Below are 27,996 nucleotides of genomic sequence, written 5' to 3' on the forward strand. Positions count from 1 at the left end.
GGCAGTGAGAGGTGAGGGATAAAGCGTCCTTGAGAAGAGTCCCTGGGCTCTTATAAGCCTCGGCGGGGAAGGAGAAGTGGTAGTGATCGTGGCTGTCAGGCGGTTATAACCGCCTCAACAGTTGCCGATCTCCACCGCTATTCCTCCCAAGTCTCCAGATGGGCCGGGATTTACAATCTGAGTCGTGCAATCTATTTTACAACATTGAGGAAAGTAGACTTGCCACATTCGTGTTTGTTAATTATAGCCTTTAACATCTCTTAACCAAATATTCAAATGATATAACCAAAAGGACAGCTATACATGAAATTTTCACTTGGTGCAGGACAAGAAAAGAACGTAGCAAGAACTCGCATTATTGTTTTCGCCCTTATGGTAGTCATACTCATGCTAGCATGCTTTGTTTGCATTTGCTTGTGGAGACAGAAGGCTATAAAGAAAAGAAACGGTAAGTAGCCAACAGACATTCTCAAATTCTTGTCATTGGTTATTGAGTAGCCAAAGAATAAACTATGATGGTAAATGGGTGATTGAATTCCCAAAATGTATCACCGTTCTGGAGAAAAGATGGAAAATAATTTGATCAACCATAAATGAACAAGAAACCCATCATCATGGATTAATACATGCCCTAAATCCTGGTCATCCATATTTCATCACATTACCATGTGCATTGAATGTGCGTTACACTAGACATCAGATTTGCATGGTTCTATGGCCTTCCTTTGCTGGCATGTCAATTTAAACAGTCTTAGGTTCAATAACTACAAATGGATTCTCTTATTGCATCTATACCCAAATATCTGCCAGACTCTGTGGATGCACAACGTTGTCAGACCAATAAGGGAAACCTGGGCAGCAACCCCTTTAAGGTCCTTCGTGGTATACCAAGGACATAGGTCTGTTATTGGCGTTAAATTACACAATGATTCACTAAATTTGTATGAAATGTAGTAACTCTCACATACAGATAAATTTTATGATAATGATTATATTATTTAATTTTTTCAAAAATCATAAAAAACATTTAGATAGTAGTACAAGGTAGTGCAACCTTAAATATCCATCTTAGGTGCACCTTCAAGAACTAGATAGTGGTTATGTGCAAATACCCAGGTAGGTGCTTGGATGGCCGCACTAGCTAGCATCCATGTATGCAACAAGTGCCAAAGGTACCTAGGTGCTCAGGTGGCCACCTAAACAATGGGGACCATGCTAGGTTTCATGTAATGATCAAACAAGATAACTGGTTGTTTATTATTTATTTATTTAGTAAAATAATACTTTGAAAAACCAATGTAGTCTATGTAAGTGAGGAATAAATCACCTATAAAACATGCTATATTTATCAGCAACATTGTTGGGCAATGATATTCATATCCAGAATGCCCTGTGAATTCTTCTACTATTTCCTTCACATTCTTTCATTAAATATTTCTTTGTGCACACTGCAGAGGTTTTTTCATCTTGCTTATTCTTTTGCTAATAGGGGAAAACATCAATGATATTACAAGGAAAAGTTCTCTGCTATTTGATTTGCCTACAATCAAAGAAGCCACTAATAATTTCTCCAGTGCAAATAAGCTTGGAGAGGGTGGTTTTGGCACAGTTTATAAGGTAGTAATGGATTAGTATAAGCTACTGGCTGTTTAGACAAAGATTCATTAATTTCAATAATAAACAGCGTATGGTGCTATCTTCTAATTTTCTGTTACAAATTGATAAAATACCTAGTTCTCTTATGCTTTCTAACAGGGAACATTATCAGATGGACAGGACATAGCTGTAAAGAGGCTTTCAAAAAGTTCAGGGCAAGGACTAGAACAATTAAGAAATGAAGTGGACTTTGTTGCTCAGCTTCACCATAAGAATCTTGTAAGAGTGTTGGGTTATTGCTTGGAAATGCAAGAGCAGTTGCTTGTCTATGAATACATCCAGAATAAGAGCCTTGACACATTTATATTTGGTACTTTTTCCATTGCTTAGATATCTCCAAGTCCCTAACAAACCTTGCTTGCAAAGTCTGCTGAAACATACTTAGTAATTTAAGGTTTAATTTTTCATATGAGAAATGACTTCATCATTTCAGACTGCTTGGCTTGGATATGGACCAATGACATTATAAGATTCCTAAATACGTGACCCAAACTAGATGGGATAAGTCTTCTTGTTTATGCTTACAAATGGTTACAATTGTTAACTTTATAATGAACCATATACCAAAATTAGACCCAAAATATAGTACAGAACATGACAAAAACTGAAACTTTGAACAGTGAGGGAAGAAGAATAGATGGAGGAAGACTTCCTTTATTTCTTCACAGAAAAAATTCTTTGATTACATCATGAACACATCTATTTATAAGTAAGTCTGAAACTAACTTAACTAGTACAACTGGAATCAACTGAATTCAGTTATCAGTTGAACTGATCAACTGAATATGGTTAGTGGTTAAGCTTCCTCCTCAGCTCCAGCTCAGCTCCATCTCTTCACACCAATCCTCATCAGCATGTGAGTCAGCGTATCAGTGGCGTATCAGGCAGCATATCAGTGAAGCTTTGGTGGAGCCCAGGTTGAGTTCAGCAGCTGTAACAGAGGCGTATCAGCAGCATATCAGGAGCTTTGTTTCAAGACTCCCCCTCAAGATGAGCAGTAAATATTGTGAATACTCATCTTGGACAAAAGGAGAATAAACTGAGAAGAGTTGAGTGCTTTAGTGAGAATGTCTGCTAATTGATATTGAGAGCGGACATGCAATATGTGAATGATCCCCAACTGAACTTTCTCTCGAATCAAATGACAATCCAATTCAATATGCTTAGTTCTTCCATGATAAACCGGATTAGTGGCTAAGGATAAGGCTGCTTTATTGTCACAAAATAGTAAAGCAGGCTTGGAGTGTGGAACCATAAGATCAGTCAGAATGTACTTAATCCACGTTATCTCACAAGCGGTATCAGCCATTGCTCGATATTCTGCCTCAGCCGAGGATCGTGACACAGTCAACTGTTTTTTTGATTTCCATGAAATCAAGGAGTCACCGAGGAATACACAGTAACCTGTAAGAGACCTCTGTGTTTCTGGGCAACCAGCCCAATCTGAATCAGAGTAAGCCTTGATACTTAATTCAGAGGAAGATGGGAAGAATAGACCCTGTCCAGGAGTAGCCTTAAGATATCGCAGCACACGATGGGCTGCAGTGAGATGAGAATGATGAGGCTTGTCCATGAATTGGCTTAGAACTTGCAAACAGTATGATAGATCATGTCTAGTGATGGTGAGATATAGAAGTTTCCCAATGAGTCGCCTATATTCAGTAGGATTAGCAAGAGGCAAGCCTTCATCCTTAGTCAGTTTTAAATTCTGCTCAATGGGGGTTTTAGATGGTTTAGCACCAAGAAAACCCGTGTCTGAAAGTAGATCAAGGGTGAATTTGCGCTGACAGACTGAAATTCCATCTGTAGACCTTGCAACTTCAAGTCCCAAAAAATATTTGAGCTCACCCAAATCTTTGATTTTGAATTTCTGATCAATTGCAACCTTAAAACCAGTAGCTAAGAGAAATTCAGAAAGTTTGAAGAACCATTGCCTAGAAGCTTGTTTCAAACCATAAAGGGATTTATTTAGTTTGCAAACTTTATGCTCGCCCTCTCTAGTAAAACCAGGAGGTATTTTTATATAGATTTCTTCATGCAGATCACCATGTAGGAAAGCATTATTGATATCAAGCTGATGAAGATACCAATTGTTCACAGCTGCAACAGCTAAAAGAATTCGGATGGTAGTTAGCTTTGCCACTGGGGAGAAGGTTTCAAAATAATCAAATCCCTCTCGTTGAGTGAATCCTTTGGCCACTAATCGAGCCTTTTTGCGCTCCACAGTTCCATCTGATTTGAACTTAGTTTTGTAACACCATTTGCAGTCAATCGCTTCTTTACCCTGTGGCAGATCTGTGATGGTCCAAGTATTGTTTTGTTCTAGAGCATCAATTTCTTTGGCCATGGCTTCCCTCCATTCAGGACATTGAACAGCTTGCTTGTATGAGGTGGGTTCAATCTCTTTGCTAATGGTAAGAACAAATGACTTATAGGTGGGAGAGAGTTTATTATAGCCAAGGAAGGAGAATATGTCATACTGTTTACCTAAAGAAGTAGTAGAACCTGCCATCATGGATGGAAAAGCAGAAGAACAAGTGGCTGATTGACAATGATACTGCTGCAGATAGGAAGGTGGTCTTCTATTTCGAGTAGATCTCCTCACAGGTTGAACTCTTAGTTCAGCGTTGGACTGTGGTTGTGAGACTGGTTCAGTTTGATTCAAGGAAGGTTCGAATGAAGTATGTCGAAGGTAAGGCTCTGAAGGAACAGGTGAAGGAAGATTATGCAATAGAGGGTTGTCGCGTATGGAATTTGGTATAATACAGTGTGAATCAGCATACTCTAAAAGTAAAGAAGGAAATTGTTTAAATGGGAAGACGTGTTCATGAAAAACTACATTCCGAGTGATGGAAAAAGACTTGGTTTGTAAATTGTAAACCTTATAGCCTTTTATTCCATATGGATAGCCAAGGAAAACTGAAGGCTCAGCCCGAGAATCAAATTTGGTTCTGTTCCGAGTGAGTGTTGACATATAACACAAACAGCCAAATGTTCTAAGATGATCATAAGTTGGCTTTGAAGAGAATAACATTTCATAGGGAGACCTATTGGCAAGCAAATGGGATGATGTTCTGTTAATAAGGTATGCCGCTGTCAATATACAGTCATTCCAAAATTTGAGAGGGATATTAGATTGAAATCTAAGTGCTCTGGCTATGTTTAGAAGATGCTGATGCTTCCTCTCTACGATACCGTTTTGTTGAGGAGTTTCAACACATGAATGTTGATGAATGACTCCTTTCGAACTGAAAAACTCATGAAGACTGAATTCAGAGCCGTTATCAGTACGTACTGATTTGATCTTGGCACGAAATTGAGTCTCCACCAACTCAAAAAATGACTGTATGAGGGATTGTGTCTGTGACTTTGAGTTCATTAAGAAAACCCAAGTGCAACGACTGTAATCATCAACTATGGTTAAAAAATAACAAGAACCATCATATGCCTGAACACTAAAAGGTCCCCATACATCACAATGAACAAGCTCAAAAAGGAATTGGGTTTTATTCAATGAAACAGGGAAAGGTAGTTTGTGCTGTTTTGCTAAAGGACAAATGGTGCAGTATTGTAGCTTTGTGTTTGCAATATTAGGAATACAATTGTGTAGAGAATGCATTCTAGATGAAGAGGGGTGACCTAATCTAAAATGCCACAAGTCTGCAGTGACAGTATTAGCAGATGGTTTACAAACATTGTTAACCTCAGCAATATGATCTTGGATCATATAGTATAAGCCACCTTGTTCTTTAGCCAAACCAATCGTTGTCCAAGTGCACAGGTCCTGGATGAATAGGCAGTTAGACAAGAGGATTAGGCAGCATGACATTTGCTTTAATAGAGAGCTGACAGAAATCAAATTGAAAGAGAATGAAGGGACCACCAAAACGTTTGTGAGGGTGATATGTTTTGAAATCTTGACAGTGCCAATATGTGTAACCGGCACAGAAATTCCATTTGGGAGTTTGACTGATGTAAAAATCTCAGAAGTAATGGTTGTCAGCATGGAAAGAGAGTGCACCATATGGTCAGTTGCACCCGTGTCAAGTATCCAGTGTCTTGGGGATGAAGAAAAAGCAGAGGCCAAGAAATGTGAAGGGGGTATACCTGCCATGTTTACTGCTAGATTCTCACTTTTAGAACCTGATGAAGATGCCCCAGGAGTCAAGAAGACAGAGGATTGAGTGACTTTAGAATCACCATTTGCAGTAGGATTGATCAATGCAAGTAATTGTTGACATTGTTCTGCTGTAAATGGTAACTTCTGGGAAGTTGCTTGATTCACAGAAACTTGAGATTCAGTATTTTGGGTCCTCTAGTTTTGGGCTTGTATCCTTGAGGATATCCATGCAACTTATAGCATTTGTCCTTTGTATGCCCCATCATACCACAGTAACTGCACATGGGGCGATCCTTTTTTTGAAAATGGCTAACTCCTGATTTAGTAGCAGATCTGCTCAAGAATGCTATATTATTCACATTCGGATTAGCATCAGAAGTGACCTCCCTCTGTTTCTCTTCTTGTAATACTAATGAAAAAACTTTATTTATTGAGGGAAGAGGATCGATCAAGAGGATCTGACCTCGTATGTGTGAGTAAGTGTCATTTAACCCCATCAAAAATTGCATGGTACACTCCTGATTTTGATATTCTATTAACTGTTTCATTGCACCACAAGAACAGATAGGATTTGGCCTATAATTCCATAATTCCTCCCATAGACCCTTGAGTTTAGTGAAGTAGGAACTAACACTGGATTGATTCTGTGACAAAGAAGCAATGGACTTTTGAATTTGAAATATTCTAGGTCCATTACCTTGTGAAAATCTTTCTCGTAGATCATTCCAAACATCTCTAGCTGAGTTGATATAAAGAACACTCTCAGCTAGCTCTTTTGACAGTGAATTTAGAATCCAAGAAGTCACCATATCATTACATCTAATCCATACTGAAAGCAATGGGTTGGATGGTTCTGGTTTGGGAAGTGATCCATCAACAAAAGCTATCTTGTTCTTTGCACTTAGTGCCATTTCCATTGATCTACACCAACTTGGATAGTTTTCCCCACTAAGCATTTGTGAAACTAGAGTAGTACCTGGATTGTCTCCATGATGCAGGAAATATGGGCTTGATTGATCATCGGCAGAAGAAGAAAAGGAAGAAGAATGCTGTGAATGAGACGCTGCCATGGAGACTTGCTCTGATACCATGACAAAAACTGAAACTTTGAACAGTGAGGGAAGAAGAATAGATGGAGGAAGACTTCCTTTATTTCTTCACAGAAAAAATTCTTTGATTACATCATGAACACATCTATTTATAAGTAAGTCTGAAACTAACTTAACTAGTACAACTGGAATCAACTGAATTCAGTTATCAGTTGAACTGATCAACTGAATATGGTTAGTGGTTAAGCTTCCTCCTCAGCTCCAGCTCAGCTCCATCTCTTCACACCAATCCTCATCAGCATGTGAGTCAGCGTATCAGTGGCGTATCAGGCAGCATATCAGTGAAGCTTTGGTGGAGCCCAGGTTGAGTTCAGCAGCTGTAACAGAGGCGTATCAGCAGCATATCAGGAGCTATGTTTCAAGAGAACATCTATGACTTAAAGAGTACACACATGTAAGTTTGACATTTGAGGTCAAAACTGGTCTGCTAAAATCCCTGCCAATTAATCTAAAGATTAATAGGCTTAGTAAGAAAACTATGAAGCTAACAAAGCAAAAAGAAAATTTCATAATATAAACACATAGCATAAGATTGTGAAGGCACACAATAATGTTTGCTAGATATGAAAACATGACTATATTCTTAACATATGCCAAAATGAGTATATAAAATGAACATGCTCACAAAAGATGCATACAGGTACTCCAAAATACATAGAAAAGACACTCATATTTACAAAACAAGAGGGCCAAAAAAACTTCAAAAATAATAGGAAGTTCTGAACAAAATTCACTCAAAAGAAGTTCCGTAGTAGGTGATACATAATCCCAGAGTTTTGTTTGTTATGGTTTCTCAGGAAGGCTGAGCATGTAGAACTACTCAAGGTCAAATTGGATAGTCAAAAGAAACTGAGGAAGAAGTGAGAAGTAACTGGTACCGTATAAGCATACATTACATACGTTAATAGGTTTGTGCTAACCAACTAAACCAGCAATGCTCTTTCGGTTAGCATACAATTTGATCTCTATAAATTAATAAATTAACCATTTTTGGCAGTGGTACATAACATTAAACATGTTCTATCTGGATTAACTAGATGCAGCCAAAAGTGAACAACTAAACTGGGAACAACGGCACAACATCATTCAAGGGATTGCTAGGGGACTATTGTATCTTCATGAAGATTCTAGAGTACGAATTATTCATCGAGATCTGAAAGCTAGCAACATTTTGTTAGATGCAAGCATGAATCCCAAGATTGCAGACTTTGGATTGGCAAGACTTTTTGGTGGAGACCATACTGAAAGCAAGACAACTAAAGTTGTAGGAACATAGTAAGTTTTTGAAGCCTAAATTTCACTGTGCTTTAAGCCTTAATGGTTCATATTATTCGATTGTTAATGGTTTGCAGTGGATATATGGCACCAGAGTATGCTATACATGGGAGTATTTCCCTTAAGTCAGATGTTTTTAGTTTTGGTGTATTAGTTTTGGAAATTGTCAGCGGAAGAAGGAACAATAGTTTCTATGACCCTGGAAATGTGATGAATCTTCTAAGCTATGTAAGTACTACAAAATTCACATTTACATTTTCTACTATGATATATGTCTAGAGATGACTACGCCATATTCTAACAGACTTTTACCAGGCATGGCAATGTTGGACCAATGAGACAGCACTGAAATTAGTTGATCCAAGCATGGCTGAAAATTATTCAATCCACGAAATCTTGAGATGCATCAACATTGGGTTGTTATCTGTACAGGAAAATCCAAGTGACAGGCCAAACATGTTATCAGTTTTTTTGATGCTCAACCGGTACAAAATGAAACTCCAAACTCCCTCACAGCCTGCATTTTTTTATGCAAATGCCATGACAGAGTCATATGGACTTGTTGAAGATGCCGGTCCATGTAGAGGTAAACATGAGCAGTCTACAAGTACATCGACTCTATTCTCTTCAAATGAGGCATCAATTACCGAACTAAACCCTCGTTAGGGGGAGAAACAACTGTACTAGTAAATGTTTGTATTCCATCAGCCTGCCTTTCAAATCTAGATGGCTGGTTGCTTTTGTAGTTTTGGAATTATATATGGACTTCACAAATTACATATAGATAGTTTGATATGTTTGATGTGTAAGCAAGGTAATCAAAAATACCTTATTATACATGATGAGACAATAATTGTACAATATATTCTTTTCCTTTCCCTATGTTAACTAGATATTTACATCAGAAAGAAAAAGTTTAACCAGATATTGGCCTTCATTATTCCTAAAGAGTTCTATATACATTTCAAATCATAAGTTCCAAGGGACATCTTTCAAAGTTATGATTATTACATATTTTGCTATTTTTTGGGGGCCAAGGCATGAAAAGCTAACTCAGAAACTTAGAATTATTATTATGCTACTTCAGAAGGAAGTTATTGAAATGGCCTAGCTGCCAAATAGATATCCACTTGCTATGAAAATAATTGCATTTTAATTTCTGCATGACAGCAATATGTTACATTAATCTCATCATATAAGCTTGTCTGTCAAAGTCTAGGAAAGGAAGCATCAGTGATTCGGCATAAAGTTTTAACTTCTTTGACTTTTTAAAATAAGCCACAAGACAACTCATGAAAGTTTTACTTTGATAGCTAGCTTTTAAAGGCAGACTCAATGTTTGTACATTATTTATAGTAAAAATTTAAATGCCACAAAAAATACTTGGTAAAATGCGCTGCCAATTGGCAATAAGGCATTGGGTGAAATTACTGGTCAGTGTGACCAAGCATGTTCTTTTACTTTTCAATACTTGTGACGAGATTTCATGTCTTTAGCTATATGTGATCACTAAATACTTGTGAACTTTGTTTACATCTTTCTATATTCACATAATAGTTATGATTTAATCAATTAAGAGCTGATCCATGGCATTCAAAATTCCTTCGACCTAAGGCAACCAAAAGCTCATCTGCCTGCCCCTCACCCCCTCCCGAAAAAAAATACAATGTTTTTAGGTCTAAACCTAGCAGGAATGGCCAAACACTAGGGCTTGCAATTTAGTCCACCCCATCAGGCACCCGACCCAACCCAATTTGAATGGAGCATATTTCACCTAACCCGTAATAGATCCGGGGCAGATAAGGATAATGGTAAAACCTACTCCGAACCCGATCTGTATATCTATATATATATATATATATATCTTCACAAATTTCTCCCTCAAGGCAAATAAATAAATAAATAAATTGATTTATATGTAAGAAAAAAAATTGATTTTGTAACTTTAACTGACTCAACCCATCCAACCTACCTCATTTAATTTTACTTGCCCTACCCCTTTCCTTGACTCTACCTGCCCCGCCCCGCTCTGAGGCAATTACGGGGCAGGAACAGATAATAGCATAGCCGATCTATTTCCGACATGTTGCCATCCCTAACAAATATATAGCCATGGTTATCTAACACCTAAAACTTACTATTTAACCCAGCAAATTTTGTGACCAGCACCTATGTTATCCATGTCTCAAATATCTTTTGAGCCCAGTTAGGGCTCTTGCACACCCACACAAACTCCTAGCCACGTAAGTTCCAGATGTAGCACTGAATACTAATTGTGCTGAGGGAATCTTGCAAAATGCAACATTAAGCATTAACCACAATACATGTTGGGCATATCCCCTTGCTACCTAACCGTTAAGAAAATGAATCATTCAATTAACTAGCCAGCGAAAATCCAAAGTTCATGGTCTTTAGTGTTATCCATCTCGTGAAACTTGTCTTCAATCAATACGATTTAATAAACATGAAATCCTAAAATTTTTGTTTGGTAACACAAACAAAAATAAGTCCTAGATGTTAAATAACAACCATGGTGCATTGGAACTCTATGTGGTGAAAATTTTCTTTGCAGCTCCAATATTCCTGAGCATCACTTTAGCCAAAGATGAAATCTCTTCCTGGCTGTTAACATTCACAGTCTCCCCTTAACCCAGGCAACAATCTGAATCAACCAAGCTTGCAACAAGCGCTTCTCGTTGTCAGAAAAGTTTACAGCTTCTGGAATTCGGACAGGATCTCATAAGCGTTCGATTCCGCTGCAGCCAATGGCAACGCATAGAGACAGCGACAAAGACGGAATGAAGCACATCAAGTTATTCACATTTCAGACTACCAATGTATCAATTTAGAGGTGTGACTAGAAAAGATAATTATTTAACAAAGCAAGAGAAATCCTAAAAAAATTGGGATCAAGAATGTACGACCACCCACGGGACCCTAAGAAATTGATCAGGTACAAAGTGAAAGAAAAAAAGGGGAATTTTTTTCTCTTTTCTTTAGAGAAAAAAAAAGCAAGAAGCAGTTGGATCAACAAGAGATCGGAGGGACGAGGTGAGTTTGTCCTCTGGAGATTTAACGGAACCTTCTATGTTGGTTCCCGTCTGGTCCCCTCTGGCATCTGCTTTAAGATTCTTATACTAGCTGATAAGGTGCCTCCTTTGTGTTGTGACTTCTTTCTTCTCTACAAATGGTAGAGCCACAGGTCAGTAGAACAGGACATTAAACGGCCTACACGATGCTTTCTATAGAGTCCACGGAGTACTTTTGTCCCTCTTTTCCGCAAGTTGAATGGAATCTTATTGTTCATACATAGTTTTTTAAGCCCACCTATGTTGACCAACAACCTTTCCTCAGGTCTAACAGACCACTCCTTTCATTTTCTTCCACGAGATGGCGTGTTTTGTACCCAAAAAAAAGAGTGCGTGTTTGTATTTGCTATTTATTTAGCATGGAACTTGACTGGGACAAACGTGAGATTTAGGTTGCAAATTTTACAAACATGAGAACACCTGCCGATCTTATGGTGGGCATTCCAGGGCCCTTGTGGATTGTTTCTGGTTTGAGTAGGCAAAATCATGAATGCCGAGATACAAATGCAATTTGGCAAGGCCATAGCATCTGGTCTTTAACACCTATTGATCGAATCCATGTAGCCATGCCACTGGACTGAACCCTAATTCGCCATAATCTAAGTGGTCATATTGGGCCAACGCTGCCTCAGAGTCGCATCCTCGTAGGCATGGTAAATCGCAAAATAAAACGACGACCAAGTCGACCGCTGCTGCTCTTAGTCGTTTCCCGTTCCCAAGGCATTTCCAGCTTCCTTCGAACGCGTCGCCTCACAGTTTCCTCTAGCTCGCACCCTGTTTCCACAGCCAGCCATACTTAACAACTTTGCTCTGTCGTGCTCAGAAGCACTGTGTTCTCCCGCTGTAACCGTAGTCCATGGTATCATTTCGCCATGTTTCCTTCCCTTTCTTCCTATGCCTTCTCTTCCTCATATTCCTTTCCCCTCCCACTGCCGGCGATCCCATCTACACACACTGTGGCAGCACCGGCAACTACGCCGCCAACAGCACTTATGATACCAACCTCAACCTCCTCCTCCGTTCCCTCGCCTCCAAGACTTCTCTCTCCGGTGGCTTCCTCAACGCCACCGTCGGCCAGATCCCTGACCAAATCTACGGCCTCGCCATGTGCCGCGGCGACACCAATGCCTCGGTCTGCCGCTCCTGCCTCAGCGGCGACGCGATCCAAGACGCCCCCCAGCTCTGCGCGTACAACAAAGGCGCCATCGTATACTACGAGGACTGCCTCCTTCGCTACTCCAACCAGCGCTTCTTCTCGACCGTCGACTCCTCGGGGATGATCAAGTGGAACGTCAAAAACGTGACCGACGCCAGCCGGTTCGACAAGATTGTGGACGAGCTTATGAGCGCGATCACCGATTGGGCCGTCTCCAACTCGACGAGGAGGTTCGCCACCGGGCAGATGGTGAATTCCACCAAGGCTCCATTTCCTCAGATATATGGTCTGGTGCAGTGCACACAGGACCTGTCGCCGAGCCAGTGCCAGCAGTGCCTCCAAAATATCCTTGAGCCAAGACCGACACAGCTAGACGGGAAGAAGGGAGGGAGGGTGGTCGCAGCAAGCTGCAATTTTAGGTACGAGATATCCAAGTTCTTCAACGGGGCACCGTCGCTAAGACTTGAGGAGCCGCCGGAGAACGCACCGGCGCCGGTAGTGCCTCCACCTACCAAAACACCTGAGGAAGAAGGTAAGGGTAGTAGCCGACCGGTACCAGTAAACTAGTTTCAATAGCATCAGTTTATCGACGGCGACTTAATAGGGAATAGATGAGTCCTTCCTAACTCTGTTTGAGATCCAATCATTTCTAATCTGTTTACTAATATCATATCGATTTGAGTTTAATGGCTACATTTTCTTTTTGTTTTTTTTGGCTAAACGCATGTCTCTACATAATTTAGTTGAGAAGTATTAGGTGATTTAAAGTAGATTTTTTTTTTTTTGGGCATCTATACCTTTAAAATATATAAAATTATATGAATATTCTCATAAAATTGTTATTTATATGTATGTCCTTATAAAATATTTAATTTTGCATGTATACCCCTTTTTTACTTTTTTTTACATAATACTAACCAACACTTTTAAAAAATAAATGATTTAAAATTGAAATGACTGAAATACCCTTACATGTAGACATGCAAAAAGGAAATTTTATATGGATATAGATGCAAGTAGCAACTTTGAGAGGGTATTCATGCAATTACACATATTTAGAAGGGTATACACTTAAAAAAAATTCATTAAAAAATGATCAAAATCTAGTAAAGATAATTCATTAATTAAAAAAATAACAAAAAATATTAAATCATGTTAATATCAACTCTTATAGAATAAATTATGTTGCTTTTACAAAATTCTTGCCTCAAAAAAAAAACTCAATATTTACAAATCACTAACAAATATTTTACAAATCTAAACATCTATAATTAATTTAAATTCGATATCCTTTAATCTTTTAAAAATAATGAAGAATATGTAGATGTCATAGATTCAATAATAATAATTATATCAAAATCAAATGGTAAATAGCATTACCAAAATGTGACTCGATCTTTTTTTGACTTATCGATCCAATTGAATCATAAAAGACTTGGCAAATTTCAACCGAGTTTTGTTTTTTTAATAGATTATTTAAATATACATCTTTCTAAATATAAGAAATTGCATAAATACCCTCATAAAGTTGCTATTTGTGTGTATACCCTTACAACTTTTTTTTTATATCTACCCATAAGGATATTTCAGTCATTTTATTTTTAAGCCGTTTATTTTTTAAAGACATGAAATGGTATATGTATATATACAAAAAAGAAAAAACAGAAGAATATACATGAAAATAGTAATTTTACGAGAATATTTATATAATTTTGTATATTAGAAGGGTATACATACATAACACCCTTTAAAGTAACAATAAAGATCAACTCTTCCTTATTGGCCTCTAGTAAAAAAAAAGAAAAAGAAAGCAATATTATATAAACAACAGAGCGAGGCACTAATGCTTGGTGCCGTAAGATACAAGGGTCATTTCTACAAACCAGCCAAAGTAGAGAACCTTTTCTTTAATTTAAGGGTTTACTAGCTAGCACCAGTATATCTTGTTTGATCAAAAGTAGTTCACACTATTATAATTGCACCAAATTAATACTTCCATAAGATCACATGCTGATTACTAACCTTGGAACATGAAAAGTTTGCACATGGATTCCTTTTAAATGGCAATCCATTTTGAAACCCTAGTTCTGCTTCACATCTAATTCGCTTGAGTCGGGATCCTCTGCAGTGCGTGTTTTGCACCAAAGAGAACTGTACAACCCTTAATCACTGCTGTTGCCCAAGGTGACAAGCCAGGAGGGGGGGGGGTGAATTGGTTTCTCTTAATTTTAACTATCTTACTTATGTTAAATGATGAGTTAGTGGAATTAAACAAATCACAATACAAACAACAAGAAGTATAGTGGTTCGGTGCTCTCCTTAGCACCTACGTCCACTCCCCAAGCGACCCCTTGGGAATTCACTATAATCCCGCGGATTACAGTTGGATTGTTTTTCGGGCTCACAATCCAAAAACCTTTACACTTTGGTTTTCCGGGATCACCAAAAACCTATGTTGGTTTTACGGGCTCACCAACGAACCTATGTTGGTTTTCCGGGCTCACCAACGAACCTTTACAATTGGTTTTACGGGTTCACCAATCAACCTATTCCGTTGGTTTTGCGGGCTTACCAACTAACCTTTACAAGGAGTTTAATAACCAAAGTAAGAAAATTTAAGCTCCTAGATGAGCAAATATAATAATATAATCTACAAAGAAGAGTTTAGAGAATAGTTATCGCTTGATGTGACTTCTCTCTTCTTTGTCAAGGATGCTTCACTCTTCAAGGGTGGATGGAGCTCTTAATGACTCTTGGAATCTGCTCAACCACTTTCTTTTGACTCTTGAATGAAGCACTTGGATGAAGAAGATTAGGGCACTTTGTCTTTCTCGTGTACTCTTTGATATTCTTGCAAAAGGATGTTCTCTCTGATGAATAGTGCCACTTTAAATAGTTTCCTTCATCCATTGGACAAGCCCCAATGGTTAGAATTCAAAAACTAGCCGTTACTCACTGTTGGAAGGACAAAAAGTACTTCTGCAGAACTAGCCGTTATGCTTCTGCCCGTATTTGGGTCGGCTCAACCTGTCCTTGGGTCGACCCAACTTTCACTTGGATCGACTCAACCTTTCCTTGGGTCGACCCTCTCAGAACCACAGAAACTTGCAATTCAGCCTTCCTTCACTTGGGTCGACTCAACATTTCTTTGGGTCGACTCAAGGTTCAGTTGGGTCGACTCAACTTCTTCTTGGGTCGACCCTCTCAGGATTTCCAGAGAACCTTTTCTGTCATCTGTTCTGTCTTGCCTTTGGGTCGACCCTCTCAGGATTTGGGTCGACTCAAGCTTGGGTCGACTCAACTTCATCTTGGGTCGACCCTCTCAGTATTTTCAGAGAACCATTTTCTGAGTTGTTGAGAAGCTTGAAGTTTGGGTCGACTCATGCTTTCCTTGGGTCGACCCAACTTACTGTTCATCTGTGCCATTTTTGCAGAAGTGTGCCAGATGCTTTCTTGATGTGCCGGAGTCGACCCAATCAACCTTGGGGTCGACTCATTCCACACTTTGCTGCAACTCAAAGTTAGATTCATCCAAGTAAACAATGAAATGCATCTTTAACTTGTTATACAAATATACTGAGAGTAACAGACTTATAAATGAAGTATCGAATTAACTTATAACATACTCTCGATTATTGCTTGTTAATCATCAAAATAATACTATCATCCTCAATCTCCCCCTTTTTGATGATTACAAAATATAGAGTATGAGCCTATTGATACTTATCTTAAAATCAGTTTTAAAAGGGCTCAAGTTGCTGAATTTCAGCTTTTCAAATATGAGAGTGAAGTCTCCCCCTATATCATTCAAATGTTTCCAATTTGACTTTTTAAATTGCTCCCCCTTTCATTTATATTTCATTAAAGTTGAAACTCCAAAAATTTGAGATAAAGCATGAGTTTCAGGTTATGTATCGAGGTGTGAAAGGTGCGTGCCAAATTCTGAAATTCTATGTGCCAAATTCTGAAATTTGATAGAAATTTTTGATTTGATCATTTTTATTGTTACAAATTGCTCCTCCTTAAATGTATATGCTTTTCCATTATAATTTTCAATTTGTTTTACAAGTTATTTCTCTTTTCTTACACAACTTACTTCTCTTTCTTTACTTCTCCCCCTTTTTGTTATCATCAAATAGGTGCATGGGAATAGACACAATAAATAACAAACATTCAAACTTCATTGATCAAAATAGGAACATTTTAGTACAATAATGCCAAAAATAAAAACAAATACAATGTTCATCAATCAAAGTTTAAAATACATGATCAACACAAAATACATATGAGAACTAGATACCTATCCTAGGCTCTAAACAGAAATACTAATATCAGCCTAGGAAGTATCTAATGGCTGGGATCTAGTCCTCATCCTCCTAGTGTACGTGGCGAGGGGAGGTCGAGCCTGATGAGACTGAGTCTGGCGTGGAGCACGATGAGCTGGATAACTCTGTGCCGAAATCTCTGACTCAGCAGCCTGTGGCACAGATGGTCCATGAGTCTCTCTCTCTCTCCGTAGAGCTCCCATCTGCTCCCTCAGATCACTGATATCAGCAGACATGATGTCTAATCTACTCGTCAGCCCATCAGTGATAGTCCTCGCCTGAGCTGACATAAGCTCTGTCATCCTACTCCAGAACTCATCTGTATCTCCCGCAGGAACAGATGACGATGGTCCAGCCTCTGAAGGTGCAGTAGGATGATCCATATGCTCCTCATCCTCAGGGATAGGGTCTCCAATATCTAGTGCATCACCCTCAGGTGCATCACCCTGAATCCCTGCTTCAGTATGAACCCACTGCCCGTTCACTTTCTCATAGCCTATGCGAATAAGTGATCGTGCAGTGTATGTATCAGTATGAAGCAGATGCCTGGAGATCTCCCCCTCGACAGATATGTCGTGTTGTCGGAAGATCAAGGTGAGTATCATACCATAAGGCAGGGATACTCTGAAGTTGTAGATCACCTTCCTCATCTGCCTCAGTATCATGGCCGGGAGATTCAGGGGAATACTCTGAATAATATGCTCCATCACTACTAGATCTCGCTCTGTAATGAGATCGAATCTCCCGCTCTTCGAAAATAGAATCCTATTTATGATGCTGAGCAACAACCTCATTTCTGCAGAAAGAGAGTTCGCTATTACCTTCTCCGAAAAGTCGAAGTCTTCATTCTCAAGTATCAACTGCAGGGCTCTCATCTTGTTTTCTGGCTTTTCTGGAGTTGCTCCTTCGCAGGGGAGATGAAGCAACTCACTCAAACTCTCCTCGGAAACTCGAACCCTAACTCCTCGAACTTCCGAAATGAGCCCTCCCATCCCAGTTTTGAGGAAGGCATAGAACTCCCGAACTAGTCCGGGGTAGATCACCACATCTAGGGAGCAAAGATACTCCCAACCTTGCCTTCGGATCCATTCCCCCAAACGGAACCCTTCTTGATCAAAGAACTCGGAATGGATCCTTCTCCCCGTTGTAACCGGTCTCCCCGCAAACTTTGCAAGTTGTACTGAGGGGGAGGGAGGAGGAGGTGGCTCTGCACGTGCCTCACGTTGTGGAGACACTGTAGATAGCTCCGTAGCTTCTCTTTCCTCACGTTGGATCCGTGAGACTCTTCCGGATCTCTTGGCTACGGCTCTTTTGGGTCACATTTCTCCAAGATCTTGAAGTAATCTAGCATTTGGAGTTGATTGGAGGAGTTTGGAGAGTGGAGAATAGAGTTTTCAGAAGAGGACAAGGGCAAACAGTGCCCTAAAAAAGCTCACGGGTCTTCCTTTTAACAGTGGGGTCCCGACGTTGGGTCGACTCAACGTTGGGTCGACCTTATTCTGGGTTGGGTCGACCCAAGTTCAGAATTTTTTTCTTTCTCTTCCTTTTTGCTTCTAAAAATTTTTCTTGCTTCCAATCCTTACAAATTCTTTCTAGGACAATGATACATGAGTAAGGAATCTATATATGACAATTTTGACTCATGTTTCATGAGTTTTTAGAAATGGGAGGAATGTATCATGAGACTGCTTGCTCCCTTTTATATCTCTTCAATAGAAAGGATCATATATGCCTAATTCCCTCCTTAGCGTGCAGAATCTATCTTCACTTAAGGGTTTTGTGAATTTGTCGGCTAATTATTTTTCAGTGCATATATGCTCAATACATATGTTTCCATTTTGCACATGATCCCTAATAAAATGATATCTTATTTCTATGTGTTTGGCTTTAGAATGCTGAACCGGATTTTTAGTAAGGTTGATGGCATTAGTATTATCACACTTAATAGGAATATTATCTAGCTTAACTCCATAGTCCTCTAGTTGTTGCTTAAGCCATAGTACTTGAGCACAACAACTGCCAGCAGCTATATATTCAGCTTCAGCTGTTGACAGTGCCACTAAATTCTGCTTTTTGCTAAACCATGATACTAAGTTGTTTCCTAAGAATTGACATGTTCCACTAGTGCTCTTCCTATCTAATTTGCATCCAGCAAAATCAGCATCTGAGTATGCAAGCAAATCTAGACAGGAGTCTCTTGAGTACCATAATCCTATATTCGTAGTTCCTCTTAAATATCTAAGGATTCTTTTAACAACACTTAAATGTGACTCCTTAGGATCTGATTGGTATCTAGCACATATTCCTACACTAAATACGATGTCTGGTCTACTAGCAGTAAGGTAGAGCAAGGATCCAATTAGTCCTCTATAAAGCTTAATATCAATACTCTTTCCTTTTTCATCTTTGTCTAGCTTACTAGTAGGATTCATTGGAGTGTCTACTCCCTTATGATTTTCATTCCCAAACTTCTTTAGTATTTCCTTTGTATACTTAGTTTGATGAATGAAAATACCTTTTTTAGTTTGTTTGATTTGTAATCCTAGAAAGAAACTTAGTTCTCCCATCAAACTCATTTCGAATTCTCCATGCATTAGATCAGCAAATTCTTTGCAAAGAGTATCATTTGTGGCACCAAAGATTATGTCATCTACATATATTTGTACCACTAATAGATTTTTGTCCTTTCTTTTGAGAAACAGTGTTTTATCTACATTTCCTCTACTAAAGTCATTATTAAGCAGAAATTTGCTTAATCGATCATACCAAGCCCTAGGTGCTTGCTTCAATCCATATAATGCCTTATGTAATCTAAACACATGATTTGGCAATTCATGATTCTCAAAACCAGGAGGTTGCTCTACATATACTTCTTCCTCTATAAAACCATTTAAGAATGCACTTTTTACATCCATTTGATACAATTTGAAATCCATGAAACATGCAAATGCTAGAAGTAATCTAATAGCCTTTAATCTAGCTACAGGAGCAAATGTTTCATCAAAATCTATCCCTTCTTCTTGATTGTATCCCTTAGCTACAAGTCTAGCTTTATTTCTTATAACTAACCCATTTTCATCTAATTTATTTCTAAAGATCCATTTTGTTCCAATTACAGAGTTATGCTTTGGTCTTTCAGTTAATGTCCATACATTACTTCTTTTGAATTGATTTAATTCTTCTTGCATGGCATTTATCCAATTAGTATCTTTTTCAGCTTCTTCATAAGTCTTAGGTTCTAATTGTGAAACAAAAGCAAGATAATCATTTAAATTTCTGAGAGAGGATCGAGTTCTTACCCCTTGAGATGGATCACCAATGATTAAGTCTTTAGGGTGTCCAGATGCATACCTCCATTCCTTTGGCAAGTTTTGAGATTGTGGTGGCACGCAATCATCTCCTTTATCTTGAATTGGCACGTCATCAATATTCAACTTTTCAAAGTTAATAATTCCTGTATCATCATCAAGAATATTTTCTTTCCTAGCAGACTCACTATCAGACTCATCAAATATGATATTAACTGACTCTTCGACTACAAGGGTTCTTTTATTGAATACTCTGTATGCCCTGCTAGATGTGGAGTATCCTAAGAAGATACCTTCATCTGACTTGGCATCAAATTTACTTAGATCCTCCTTGCCATTGTTTAAGATGAAACATCTACATCCAAATACTCTAAGATATTTAGCAGTTGGTTTCTTATTCTTCCAAAGTTCATAAGGAGTTTTCTTGGTTATTGGTCGTATTAAAACTCGATTTAGAATATGACAAGCAGTGCTTATAACTTCAGCCCAAAAGTACTTTGGAAGATTTGACTCACACAACATCGTGCGTGCCATTTCTGCCAATGTCCTGTTTTTTCTTTCAACAACCCCATTTTGTTGAGGCGTTCTAGGTGCTGAAAATTGATGTGAAATACCATTTTTATTACAAAATTCTTCAAAGTGTTGATTTTCAAATTCAGTACCATGATCACTTCGAATTGCTACTAAGGTGAGCTTCTTTTCATTTGTGATATTATTATAAAGTTTCAAGAATTCTGAAAATGCTTCATTCTTATGTGCCAAAAATGAAACCCATGTATATCTTGAAAGATCATCTACAATAACTAGTCCATACTTCTTCCCTCCTAGACTCGCAGTTTTAGTGGGTCCAAATAGATCCATGTGTATGAGTTCAAAAGGCCTAGTTGTTGATACTATATTCTTTAATTTGAAGGATGATTTAGTTTGTTTTCCCAATGAGCATGGTCCACAGATTTTATCCTTTTCAAAAATCAACTTTGGCACATCTTTTATTAATTCCTTATTGACTAGTTTTGATATTAATTCTATACTAGCATGTCCTAGTCTACGATGCCAACTTGTTTCATTTTTTTTTCTTCATTAGTAATTAAGCATAATCCATTTTTCTTGCCTAAATCATGTAGATCTACCATGTAAATATTTCTTTGCCTTTGTCCTACAAGTACAATGCTATTAGCTTTAGGATTTGTGATTATGCATACTGATGCTTCAAATGTGACTTTAAATCCTTTATCACAAAATTGACTTATGCTAAGTAGGTTATGTTTCAAACCCTTAACTAATAAGACATTTTCTATAAAAATAGATGGAGTAATGAAAATTTTATCCTTTCCAATGATATACCCTTTACCATTGTCTCCATAGGTTACTACTCCACCCTTCTTAGATTCCAAGGTGACAAATTGGTCTACGTCACCGGTCATGTGTCTTGAACAGCCGCTATCTAGATACCATCGTTTTTCTTCTTTATTAGCTGCAAGACACCCCTGCAATAAAGATCAAAAAAGAGCTTTAGGTACCCAAACTATGTTGGGTCCTTTAGGGTTAGTACTTGATGTTCCTTTTGGAATCCAAACTTTCTTGAATTTGATCTTATGATTATTACTCAATTTGTTTTGACTGGACTTTCTATAGTTACATTCATATGCTTTATGTCCTGATTTATTGCAGCAATGACAAGTAATATTTTCATTTTTAGCTTTAACAAAAATATTCTTTAAGTATTTTTGATTCCTATTTGTTTTATAACCCAATCCAGCCTTATCATATACAGCTTTTTGACTATCAAGAATCATATTTAATTTGGTTGAACTAAGTGTAAACTTATCTACTAAGGATTTATATTTTTCAGCATCTTCTTTTAACTTGACATTTTCAGCAATTAGATTCTTGGTTTCATTTGTGAGTTTCCTACTTAATGTTTCATAGTTATGAGATAGTTTTAACTTGTCTTTGATAAGAGATTGATTTTCTTCTTTTAGAACTTTATTTTTATTGATTAGTTTTTTATGTTCTTCCATTAGTTCTAAAAATGCATCATGTAATTCATCAACAGTAAAATCACATTCAAGTTCAGAATCTACCTCATCGTCATTGGCCATATGACACATTTGGGCCGTCTCTTGATGATCTTCCTCTTCTGAACTTGACTCCTCACTTTCACTCCATTCAGCCATGAAGTTCTTCTTTTTCAGTTTTCTTGCCATCCATTTCAATTCTGGGCAATCTATCTTATAATGCCCAGGTTTGTTACACTCATAACAAATAGGAGTTTCTTTTTCTTTTTCTTTGTCCTTACCCTTTTCTTTGCTTGAGCTACCTTTGAAGAAGGATTTCTTTTTATGAAATCTATTCTTACCTCTCATAAACTTTCTAAATTTTCTTCCAAGTATAGTCATTCCTTCTTCATCCAATTCATCATCATCATCTGAATCTTCCGACTCAGTTTGTTGTTTAGGGGTGGTAGACTTTAGGGCAATGGGCTTTCTTCTCTTGACCTCATCTTCTGAATTTTGCCTTATGGTCAACTCATGGGTCATGAGTGATCCTAGAAGTTCCTCTAATTGCAGTGTGTTGAGGTCCTTAGCTTCCTGAATTGCAGTTACCTTGGCCTCCCAAACTCTTGGTAGAGACCTGAGAATTTTTCGCACCAATTCAAAGTTAGTATAAGACTTTCCTAAACTCTTAAGCCCATTTATAATTTCAGTAAAACGAGTAAACATATCAGTTATGGACTCAGTGGATTCCATTTTAAACAATTCATACTTGTGTACTAATATGTTTATTTTTGACTTCTTAACTTGATTAGTCCCTTCATGAGTGACCTCAAGTTTGTCCCAAATTTCTTTTGCAGAGACGCAAGTAGATATTCTATTAAATTCACTTACATCTAATGAACAGTAAAGTACATTAATTGCTTTTGCATTTAACTGTGCTAATCTTCTATCACTTTCATTCCAATCCATTTCTGGTTTGGGTATGATAGTGCCCTCTATATTAAGTGTGGGTGTGTGAGGTCCTCTAGTAATAATGTACCATAATTCATAGTCTAAAGCTTGAATGAATATCCTCATCCTAGCTTTTCAGTATGTGTAGTTTGTGCCATTAAATAGAGGAGGTCTATTTGTGGATTGTCCCTCACTCATAGAACATCCCACTTGGGTTGTCATGATCTTTAACTCTTGATTGTGATATCAATAAGTACTATTGGAGCACCTTGCTCTGATACCACTTGTTGCCTAAGGTGACAAGCCAAGAGGGGGGGTGAATTGGTTTCTCTTAATTTTAACTATCTTACTTATGTTAAATGATGAGTTAGTGGAATTAAACAAATCACAATACAAACAACAAGAAGTATAGTGGTTCGGTGCTCTCCTTAGCACCTACGTCCACTCCCCAAGCGACCCCTTGGGAATTCACTATAATCCCGCGGATTACAGTTGGATTGTCTTTCGGGTTCACAATCCAAAAACCTTTACACTTTGGTTTTCCGGGATCACCAAAAACCTATGTTGGTTTTACGGGCTCACCAACGAACCTATGTTGGTTTTCCGGGCTCACCAACGAACCTTTACAATTGGTTTTACGGGTTCACCAATCAACCTATTCCGTTGGTTTTGCGGGCTTACCAACTAACCTTTACAAGGAGTTTAATAACCAAAGTAAGAAGATTTAAGCTCCTAGATGAGCAAATATAACAATATAATCTACAAAGAAGAATTTAGAGAATAGTTATCGCTTGATGTGACTTCTCTCTTCTTTGTCAAGGATGCTTCCCTCTTCAAGGGTGGATGGAGCTCTTAATGACTTTTGGAATCTGCTCAACCATTTTTTTTTGACTCTTGAATGAAGCACTTGGATGAAGAAGATTAGGGCATTTTGTCTTTCTTGTGTACTCTTTGATATTCTTGCAAAAGGATGTTCTCTCTGATGAATAGTGCCACTTTAAATAGTTTTCTTCATCCATTGGACAAGCCCCAATGGTTAGAATTCAAAAACTAGCCGTTACTCACTGTTGGAAGGACAAAAAGTACTTCTGCAGAACTAGCCGTTATGCTTCTGCCCGTGTTTGGGTCGGCTCAACCTGTCCTTGGGTCGACCCAACTTTCACTTGGCTCGACTCAACCTTTCCTTGGGTCGACCCTCTCAGAACCACAGAAACTTGCAATTCAGCCTTCCTTCACTTGGGTCGACCCAACATTTCTTTGGGTCGACTCAAGGTTCAGTTGGGTCGACTCAACTTCTTCTTGGGTCGACCCTCTCAGGGTTTCCAGAGAACCTTTTCTGTCATCTGTTCTGTCTTGCCTTTGGGTCGACCCTCTCAGGGTTTGGGTCGACTCAAGCTTGGGTCGACTCAACTTCATCTTGGGTCGACCCTCTCAGTATTTCCAGAGAACCATTTTCTGAGTTGTTGAGAAGCTTGAAGTTTGGGTCGACTCATGCTTTCCTTGGGTCGACCCAACTTACTGTTCATCTGTGCCATTTTTGCAGAAGTGTGCCAGATGCTTTCTTGATGTGCCGGGGTCGACCCAATCAACCTTGGGGTCGACTCAATCCACACTTTGCTGCAACTCAAGATTAGATTCATCTAAGTAAACAATGAAATGCATCTTTAACTTGTTATACAAATATACTGAGAGTAACAGACTTATAAATGAAGTATCGAATTAACTTATAACATACTCTCGATTATTGCTTGTTAATCATCAAAATAACACTATCATCCTCAACTGCCATGTCATTCGATCATGGAGACAGACAGCTATCTAGCATTCAATAGTGATGTACAACATTTGGAATGCAACACGATGCCGTATTTGACAGTTGTATGTCTCCACAATCAGATGACGTGGCAATCATCGAGGACTATACAACCTCTATGGTGTAAAACATTCACCACAAAGTATCCAAACTCAATCCACTTATCCGAGACACTCCAGTCAACAAAACTATCAGACAAGAATCATAAGGTTTATAGAGTAAATACTAATAAAAGCTTTCCCACAATATGATCGGCCTCAATTACCATACATGCCGCAAACATTTGTAACACAACAAAGAATACCATTTTTTATTAGGCTGTGCAGCTGGGGATTAATACTAAGGGCTGAGAAATAGTGTCACTAATCGGTCACTAAGTTTACACCACGATGACCAAATTTCTGTTGGTCACTAATCAGTCACAAATAGTGACTGATAACGGTCCGTCACTAATTTTCCGTCACTGTACGCGTATTTTCTGGTAGTGTATGCAAGTGTCATTCTCCACAAAAGAACCATTATTAAAATTTAGGCCAACTCCCACCAGTTTATTCTGAGAATTTTCTACAAATCTCTTTTCTGAGAGAAACTTCCGCCAGTTTATCAGATCAAAGATAGTTCACAATGCTCACCAACAATCGTAGTTGCCTCACATTAGCAAACTTCCATAGAACATGTTCTGACAGCAGGGATCAGAGGATAAAATAATTGCAATCAGATTCTTCTTATATGACAATCTTTCAAGAATTCATGGCCCTGTCTCAAACCCAATCCATTCACTCAAAACACTTCGATTCCTGCCCAACTTAAATGACAAAGATGTGGTTTACAGTGAACATTGAAACAAGTTATTCCGTTTCTCTCAATTTCCACATGTTATCCCACCTCTCTGAGTTTTCATATTATGACATAAAGATCCACTACTCACAATATAAGTTCCCTGATGTAATGTGACTCAACTAATGGCTTCATGTTTGACATCATAGATTGTGCAATATATATATATATATATATATATATATATATATATATATATATATATATATATATATATATATATATATATATATATATATTAAATTGCTCATTTATCCATGCAGGAAGCAAGAAGAATGTGACAGGTATGGTTCTTGCAATTGCCATACCTGTAGTGAGTGCTCTGGTGCTAATCTCCGCTATATGCATTTGCTTCTGGAGGAGGAAGTCAGCAATAAAATTACCCTGTAAGTAATCCATAAATCAAATGCTTGCTGTTGCTTGAGTGAAATTTATCCTTATATATTTATAAAAATTTCTGATAACGGTTTTTCAAAATGTTCTCTTTCAGTAGATGGGAGTAACGCAGAAGAGATCGAAAGTATTGAGTCACTATTAATTGATATATCCAAGCTAAGAGTTGCAACAGCAAACTTTTCTGAAGAGAATAAACTTGGAGAAGGTGGCTTCGGTGCAGTTTATAAGGTAACATGATTGCAACAATCGCACATTTTTTCACCTAAAAATAACAGTCATACATCAAAATAAAGATTTATCATCTCTTATTTTTCTTCATTTTAATCGGTTCTGTATAAATATGTTTGTAGTCTTTTGGTTCTATACTTCAAGCCTTATAATTCTGTATAGGGATTATTACCCGATGGACGAGAAATAGCAGTCAAGAGGTTATCAACAAGTTCAACACAAGGACTAGGAGAGCTGAAAAATGAGTTAGTTTTAGTTGCTAGGCTCCAGCACAGGAATCTTGTAAGGCTTTTGGGCGTTTGCTTGGAGGAAGAAGAGAAGTTGATTGTCTATGAATATGTGCCTAACAGAAGCCTGGACACCATTCTTTTTGGTACTGCCTTCCACAGAAATCTCACCCTTTTAGAATTTGTGTTATCATAGTTTTTGCAGCCTATTATTACTCTTCTAGACCTTTTGTATTTGTTTAGGTTTAGTGGCTGCTTATATTCTATTGAATCTAGAACTTTCATTTCTAACTTCATCCTTTTTGTCAGCACAGGGGGAAAAAAGGTCTAGTCATCTCTAAATTCCATCCTCTCAACTTATTCTAATACGTGTTACCTTAATTAACTATTTTTGTATGGAACAGATCCTGTAAAAAGAGAACAGCTGAACTGGGCAACCAGATACAAGATCATTGGTGGAATTGCTCGAGGCTTGCTATACCTACATGAAGAGTCTCAGCTAAAAATTGTACATCGGGATTTAAAAGCCAGCAACATTTTATTAGATCGAGACATGAACCCAAAGATTTCAGATTTTGGCATGGCTAGGCTTTTTGGTGGAGACCAAAGTCAAGGCATCACAAACCGAATTGTTGGAACATTGTAAGTGAAAATCTTGATAGATTTACCCATTGTTATGGTTGATCCCAATAGGCTATCCAATTTGTTGCAGTGGATATATGGCACCAGAGTATGCCATGCGTGGACAAATTTCAATCAAGTCAGACGTATACAGCTTTGGAGTTCTAGTTTTAGAGATCGTGACAGGCAGGAAGAACATTGGTTCCTCTGATTCTGAATCTTCCAAAGGCCTTCTGAACTATGTGAGTTTCAAACTACACCAGCACCTGCAACAGCATCCACCCACTCCCACATGCACACTGTATCTCTATAATAGATTATTTACTTAGTAAATTCGCCTTATGCAGACATGGGAGCAGTGGACAAAAGGAGCAATTTTGGAGATCTTGGACCCATCTCTGGGTAACCATTGCCCAAGAAACGAGGTGTTGAGATGCATTCAGATTGGACTATTGTGTGTTCAGGAAGATCCATCTGACAGGCCTACCATGTCTACAGTCGTTACGATGCTCAGCAGCGACTCTGTGTCTCTTCAAGATCCCTCCCAACCTGCATTTTACATTGGAAAGAGTGGCACGAACTCAGATGTTTATTCAAATGATTTTCATGGAGATACACATGACCGCTCTGCGAACAGGTCGTCACCGATATCGCCAAATGAGGTATCAATAACGGAGCTTGAACCAAGATAGATATAGGTAAGAAGAAGGTTGTGGATGAGTATTTTGAACAACCTGAAGTCTGAATATTGTGGATGTAATACATGTAGTATCCCTCGGGTCCTTTGAAACATTAGCGCATCAACATATGTCTTATGTCTTTCCATTTTTTAATAAGATAACCTAATATCAGATTTCCATTGAGATAATGTTTACTAATTTATTCGAA

General features: G+C 38.2%; 4 protein-coding genes and 1 pseudogene across 8 annotated transcripts in view; 4 read left to right on the forward strand and 1 right to left on the reverse strand.

Annotated features, from left to right (window-relative positions):
* On the forward strand, positions 1-7,744 carry LOC149768623 (cysteine-rich receptor-like protein kinase 11). 2 transcript variants are annotated; one of them, XM_089930895.1, is made up of 4 exons: positions 1-448; positions 1,490-1,617; positions 1,756-1,966; positions 7,683-7,744. In XM_089930895.1, exons 1-4 carry the CDS (start codon positions 304-306, stop codon positions 7,697-7,699), a joined length of 501 nt encoding a protein of 166 aa, XP_089787021.1. In that variant the 5' UTR covers positions 1-303; the 3' UTR covers positions 7,700-7,744. The 2 variants fall into 2 exon arrangements, with proteins under 2 accessions (XP_089787021.1, XP_089787020.1); XM_089930894.1 differs by lacking the exon at positions 7,683-7,744 and having other exon boundaries at positions 1,756-3,539.
* Positions 7,745-7,918: 174 nt separating this feature from the next.
* On the forward strand, positions 7,919-9,289 carry LOC149768624 (cysteine-rich receptor-like protein kinase 8 pseudogene; annotated as a pseudogene). The gene is made up of 3 exons (XR_016395586.1): positions 7,919-8,160; positions 8,238-8,388; positions 8,476-9,289. The product of XR_016395586.1 is annotated as a cysteine-rich receptor-like protein kinase 8 pseudogene (transcript).
* Positions 9,290-11,497: 2,208 nt separating this feature from the next.
* Positions 11,498-27,971, forward strand: LOC103717695 (cysteine-rich receptor-like protein kinase 6). Of its 2 annotated transcripts, none has more exons than XM_089930864.1 (7): positions 11,498-12,937; positions 25,900-26,022; positions 26,130-26,260; positions 26,423-26,633; positions 26,892-27,129; positions 27,200-27,350; positions 27,456-27,971. In XM_089930864.1, exons 1-7 carry the CDS (start codon positions 12,106-12,108, stop codon positions 27,798-27,800), a joined length of 2,031 nt encoding a protein of 676 aa, XP_089786990.1. In that variant the 5' UTR covers positions 11,498-12,105; the 3' UTR covers positions 27,801-27,971. The 2 variants fall into 2 exon arrangements, with proteins under 2 accessions (XP_089786990.1, XP_089786989.1); XM_089930863.1 differs by having other exon boundaries at positions 11,511-12,937; positions 26,127-26,260.
* The window catches only part of LOC113461220 (cysteine-rich receptor-like protein kinase 6), a 42,765-nt gene continuing 27,650 nt past the window's right edge, over positions 12,882-27,996 (forward strand). For both annotated transcript variants that reach the window (XM_089930866.1, XM_089930867.1), the window contains exon 1: positions 12,882-12,937. The gene's annotated coding sequence lies outside the window, so the exon portion shown is untranslated. The remainder of the gene's footprint in view (positions 12,938-27,996) is intronic.
* On the reverse strand, positions 13,591-17,820 carry LOC149768625 (uncharacterized). The gene is made up of 2 exons (XM_089930889.1): positions 14,918-17,820; positions 13,591-14,886 (listed from the first exon to the last, which is right to left on the reverse strand). The coding sequence occupies exon 1, from the start codon at positions 17,720-17,722 to the stop codon at positions 16,742-16,744; it is 981 nt and encodes a 326-aa protein (XP_089787015.1). The 5' UTR covers positions 17,723-17,820; the 3' UTR covers positions 13,591-14,886; positions 14,918-16,741.

This window comes from Phoenix dactylifera, chromosome 1 (genome assembly GCF_051530095.1).
Source record: "Phoenix dactylifera cultivar Ajwa chromosome 1, Ajwa_hap1_PhDact_Kaust_v1.1, whole genome shotgun sequence".
NCBI lineage: Eukaryota > Viridiplantae > Streptophyta > Magnoliopsida > Arecales > Arecaceae > Phoenix > Phoenix dactylifera.